Below are 5,954 nucleotides of genomic sequence, written 5' to 3' on the forward strand. Positions count from 1 at the left end.
CGCTCAGCACGGAGGATACAAGACGACGGGCCTCTACATTGACGTCGCGTCACAATATGTCTGGGGCGAACTGTACAAGGGGAGCGAGAACGGGAGGTACAATGGTGGAGGTGTTGGACAACCTTTTCAGAGATTACCTGCCAGCAGAAGCACTGATGGTCAACAACGGAATACACTTTGTCAACAAGGCCATGAAAGCCACTTGCAATAAGTGGGTGACAGAGTTCATAGCTGTGGCCAAATACTTGCCATGGGTTAACAGTCTGATTGAAGGAACAAATGAGCTTTTGGTTTACATCCTAGCAAGACTCTGCGTACCGAACCTGGGAGAGGATGGATGGAAGGTATCAAAGGCGGAGAACTTACCGGCCACTTGGCCGAAACACTTCAGGCAAGCACTTTACATTCTAAATACACGCATACTACCAGCGGTTAGATTCTCTCCCAAGGAAATTATCTTTGCGCAAGCGGTCAACACCCCTAGGACCCCGTTTCAGTTAGCAGAAATGGAGATGACCGAAAAGGATGTACAGGTCCACATGAATTACGCGGAGCAGCAGAGGACCAATGCATACAAAACCGGTTAGTCTATGTAAATGCGCGCAAAGCGCTATTTGACAAAAAGGTCAAGGAGTCGAAGGAAGGTGAAGTGGTCTTTGAGGAGGGAGAGCTGGTACAGGTCTACGACACAGCAAGGATGAAGATACTGAGCGCAGATCAAAAAATTCAGGGACCGTGGAGCAAGCCATACAGAATCAGGACAAGAAGGGTCAATTCCTATGAATTAGAAGGGCTAGATGGAACACAGGTAACAGGTTATTACAGCTTATGACACCTTAGGAGGTTTGCAACAAGAAAAGGGACAAAACTGGAAGCGGAACAAAATGCATTGATCGAGAATGTATGAAAACAAAATGTAGCAAAGGGACAACAGGAAGGAGAGGGTAGAGAGAAACAGGGAAGGCAAGAGAGCCGAGCAGAGGAGGGTCAAGGAAGAGGAAGCTGAAAGGAAGAGGGTGGGGGAGTTAGAGAAGGAGTTAAAGGACCTCAAGGGCACGCAGATGACGAGGACATTGCCATTTTAAAAAGGGTCACCTGTGATGGGGAATCACTAGATCATCAGTGCATCATGTAACGTAGTCACATTCATCATTGTATCAGCAAGCCGCCACCAGCCAGGGAAGGGCACCACATCGGGAAGGAGTTGCTAATGATAACTTCATTTGAGTAATCATGTCAGGGGAACCTCCCCCTTAGACCCTCAGAGACGTCTTCAGCCCGATTCCATTTCCAGTGATCACATCACAACCTCCATCAGGCACATTGCCACCCTGGAGATCCCCCTGGGACCTGGCTTATGACATGGTGCAGGCATACTGCTCGGGACAATAATCATACTTGGCATGTCAAGGGCACAGTATATAGTCAGCTACCTAGCAGGTGGACCCTTAGAGTTTCTTCTCTTTGGACCCTCCCTTGCTACGTCAGCTTCCTTTGTATCTGCCTACCATTATTCACTCTTTAAATCCTCCCCTGCTAGGACCCTGATTTTGGGCCTCCAGGGTTGCCCTTACAAATCATACTTACTCATCTGATCAGAATATCACTAGAAGGTCTGTGTTAAACAGGATTAATGAGCTACTAGCTACTATAGGCTTAAAATTAGATGATATTCTTAAATATATGTGGTGGGAACAGAGATAGAAAGTCCCAGAATTTATGCAAACAGATAAAATATCATCATAGAATATTCCACAATATTATCATAGGTAAAATATAGTTATGCTTCTAAAAATGATATTAATGTATTTTATAGGTAGCATTTATATATCACTACCTCTCTTCATGCCTACAAGAGGGAATGACATTGTACTTAGATCATCTCTTTATGTTACTGTTCATCCCATATCACTCTCGAGTTTACTGTGAATTTGACTCGCGAAAGTTGATTTTAAAATACGAGTTTTTGTATAAATCCCTTTTTTACTGAAAATAAATGGTTTCCACAAAGGGAAAGTTAGTTACATTTTGAATAGATTTTCCGAGGGAGGAAATTACTGTTTTTGGAAGGGGCTTTTGCAGATCAGAAATCAAAGGTTTTATTTCGTGTAATAGCTTAGGTTTCTAACCTAAGAAAACCTTTTATGAAATTGCTAGTTTCTGAATGTATTTCTGACTCAAAAGCAAAGCAAAAAAAAGGAAACTAATAGTTTCTGAATGGGTTTTCTGCAACCAAAAACAATTGGTTTTTTTTGGTGAAAGGAAAGTCCAGAAAAAGCAATTGGGTTTCACCAATTTGGCCAAGAACAAAGGTGGCCAAATCCTTTCCATTTCCAGGTGAAGAATATTGGCTACATTTTCCTGCCAAGATATTCGCTACATGTACATATTTGTACTTATCGACGCGAAACCTGTACCACCAGCTTCCCAACTTGCGTCACATAAAAATCGCCGATCGTATCCGCCCACTTAACCCCTTCCTCCGGGCGGCAACCGTCCCCCTTGCGCGAAGCGGACGTCGTATCGTCTGAGCACTGCGCTCGCGGTCATGAGGAGTTCGCGCCAGGCGAGGTGCTTCGCTGCGCAGTTCGCCGCGCCATACGAGAACGGGATGAAGGCGGCCGCGTTGTGCACGTGCCCCGCGTGCTCGGCGCGAAGCCACCGGTCGGGGTCAAACGAGTCAGGCGCCGGCGCGAAGTTTGCGGCGCTGCGGTGGATTACATAGTGCGGGAGGAAGACCTGTGTGCCGTCGGGTATCAGCGTGTCCCCGACAAGCCGGGCGTCACCCGCAGGGACGCGACGGCCTCCGCCGCTCGGCACCGGCGGGTAGAGTCGGAGGGCTTCTTGGCTGCAAAAAAGATGCGGTCACGGAAACTTAGGACGGAAACTTAGAACAGAAAATGGCGGCTTACAAGCAGGCGTTGAGGAATGGGAGCTCGGCGTGCCGGTCTGAGCTCAACATGCCCTCACCTTCCGGGTAGACAGCGTCAACTTCCGCCTGTGCGCGGGCATAGATGTCTGGGTGCGCGAGGATGCACCACATGAATCTGACAAGGTGAAAACGGGTAAGATATGATAATAATGGCCGCGTACGCGTTGAGGGCCATCGAAGACGTGTCCGATCCCGCGACAATTGTGAGGCCACCGTCAATGAGGACTTCTGGCATGGACGGCTTCGTCTTCTCATGGCCGTCTTCATCCATCTTGATTCATTAGCTAGGTTTTTAGTGTCGACATGCATGTGCTTACCAAATGGTACCACAAGTCCTTATGTCCCTGCGGACCTGCCCGGACGCGCTCCTTCGCCCTGCTCAGCGTGAACGCGTGAATCTTCTTCGTAGCATTCTTCGAGCCTGGAAGAAGAGCAAGCGACGGCGTTAGCCAGGGCACCTGCGAGAGAATCGACATCGCTCTGGTTCCATCTCAGAGCCCTGCAACTAACGAAAAAACCTGCTTACTTGACGCCAACCTTGAGAATTGAAAATATGCCCTCGCTGTCCCGCCCGTCGCGCAGCAACTCGAAGCCGCCTCCAAATCTATATACCATCAGCATCAGTGGCGCAGATGATGTGGCACACGCACGCCATATCACCCATGAAGTCAACCCTAAGGGCCGTCAAAGGTAGTCATCGAAAGTTGGGAGAACGAACGTCAGATAGCTGAACCACGCCGCAATATCGAAAGGCTCCTCCTGCTCCGCAAACTCATCCAGTCGACCCAGCAGCTGCGTGATACGGTTCGCTAAGATTGCCTCGAAGTCCTTCATCGACGCTGTACTCATCGCCCGGTTCCAGATTCGCCGGCGGTTGGCGTGGGCATCCCCGCGCAGCGTAAGCAGGTTGCGCGCGGGAAGCGTCGGGTCCGTCCATGGTTCGTAGTCTGTTGCATCTTGTATAATATTTTCAACAACTCGAATTGAACTCACATTGGCCCTTGGGAAAGCCGCTGCTTCCGAGAACGGCGCGGATCCCGTCAGCGTGGATGACGGAGACTTCGTTGGGGCCTGGACAGCCTGCATCAGTATCAAAGATCGAAGCCAGACACGACACACACCGATTCGCACGATGTCGCCGTACTCGTCATGCAGACGCTTCAAGATGAGGTGTCGCCGACTGCTGAGGACAGCGTTGACGCCCCAAAGCTTGCTGATCTTCGCGAGTAGCGGGCCTGGTACGTGTGCGAGGGGGTGGAAGGGCGACAGCCGGTAGGCCACGATGGAGGCCGAGAGCGTTCCAAGGAAGCTGATGCTCGCAATCAGGGCGTTCGGGAGCGTGAGGCTTGCGTCGGGAAGAGTGAGCATGAGTGCGATTGGCTGGAGGAGAAGCGCCGCGAGAGGGTAGTGCGCAGTTTGTGGCTCATACCGCCGGAAGTATGCGTGGTTGGCCTGCACCACGGCGTCAGTCAGCTCGAGCTCGATAGGCAGGCTAGAGGGCGCTTACCAGGCCCAGGAGGGCTGCGGCTGCAACCAGTTGACTGCGGGTCATCGTGGGGTGGCCTTCACATCCACCGAGGCATCCTATAAATCTGTCGACGACAATTAAATTTGGAGCTGTCCGTCCATACAGTCTTCCGTCCAGCCGCGGCACAGAAGTCCTAGAGAGGTGATTATCATATCGACAAGGAGAATTAGAATACACATCACGCACGAGACGCTTCGAATGCGCCGGCGCGCAAGACGCAATCCATAGCAGCGAGCTGCGGCATTCAGTAATCTGCACTTGATAGGATATGGACACATACTGAGCTGTTTCCGCCGAGGAGCGCACTTCCAAACCCACCGACACCGTGTGAAACCTTGAACCCCGCATTGCACGAACGGGGACACCTCCGGGAATCCGCCGAGCGTTTGCTTCGCCGATGATGGCAACAAGAGCAGCCCGAGAAGGGTTGCCATAGCATCATAGCACCTGCAACGTTCATCCGCCGCCGTGACTGTTCGCCATGAAAGGAGAGAGGTGACGACAAAATTGAAGATGGTGGTTGATGTCAGGCCATGTGCTGCTGAGTCATGTGCACGTGGAGGGGCCGATCGATCATCAAATCACGATGGACCGCGTCTGGACCACTGGCACCGGCTATTGAACGAGTAGCACGCAGCTTTCTGAGATGGATATCCTCCGAGTCCAGCACTTCAGCGGCTCATCATTGGGACTTGGCTGTCACCAGTCGAGCATAACAAATGCTACTAGGGAGTTATCGACGACGGTGAGGACGAAAAAAACATTTTCCTGGCACATACATATATTGACCACATCTGTACATGCAGAGTCTTGTGAAAAGACTTCGTTTTCTTTTAGTTGGCCTTTAAGTTGAGGCTGGTGTCCGTCGTCACTGGAACTTCTGTGGAGCCGCCAGTTTTACCTGCCACTCATGCTCGTTTGGCAAGACGTCGAAGCCCACCAGCACACAGTGTCCGCACAACCGATCCGCTTTCCGCAGCTTGCCAAATCCTCTCCCACCATTTTCCCTCCGGCCCCACTTGGCATGCACCCAAGGATCTTGGTCGCTGACGCCGTCACAGCTAGCAGGCTCTTGCAGTATCGAGTACACCCCCCACAGCAAATCAGCGACGGTCACTGCACACCCCGAAGGCGCTCTGACTTCTTCGTTCATCTTGTACTCCAAGTCGCGCGTCGCGAAGCTAAGCGTCATCGACTCCCTTGGCGGCAGACAAGCCGGTTCACCCAGCACGTCAGGCCCGAGGCGTCCGATACTGCGCTTGAACTCGTGCTGGGAGAGGGAGAAATCAATTTTTGAGCCCGAGCGTGTCGCAGGAGGAGATGAGGGCCGCGTGTGTGTAGACGTTCACGGGGAGCGGAATGTTGCCGTTCGGACGCGGCGCAGGAGGCAGCGATGGAGAATAAATGGGCGATGAAGGTTGCCAATATTGCCAACACCAGCTCGGAGTCGTGGAATGTGTCTCTGGGACCCAATATGGGTGCATGACTGGCTAA

At 51.5% G+C, this 5,954-nt stretch overlaps 1 protein-coding gene across 1 annotated transcript; it reads right to left on the reverse strand.

Moving 5' to 3' along the window:
• Positions 1-2,469: 2,469 nt before the first annotated feature.
• MIND_01232400 (uncharacterized protein) lies at positions 2,470-4,984 on the reverse strand (the record flags this gene model as incomplete). Its single annotated transcript, XM_037368822.1, has 12 exons — positions 4,741-4,984; positions 4,647-4,695; positions 4,440-4,593; positions 4,054-4,384; positions 3,926-4,003; positions 3,651-3,879; positions 3,583-3,606; positions 3,459-3,536; positions 3,250-3,412; positions 3,094-3,203; positions 2,913-3,047; positions 2,470-2,848 (listed from the first exon to the last, which is right to left on the reverse strand). The coding sequence occupies exons 1-12, from the start codon at positions 4,892-4,894 to the stop codon at positions 2,470-2,472; spliced, it is 1,884 nt and encodes a 627-aa protein (XP_037214790.1). The 5' UTR covers positions 4,895-4,984.
• Between the last annotated feature and the right edge of the window lie 970 nt (positions 4,985-5,954).

The sequence above is a fragment of the Mycena indigotica genome (genome assembly GCF_014461135.1).
Source record: "Mycena indigotica strain 171206Taipei chromosome Unknown Mind.scaff0012, whole genome shotgun sequence".
Taxonomy (NCBI): domain Eukaryota; kingdom Fungi; phylum Basidiomycota; class Agaricomycetes; order Agaricales; family Mycenaceae; genus Mycena; species Mycena indigotica.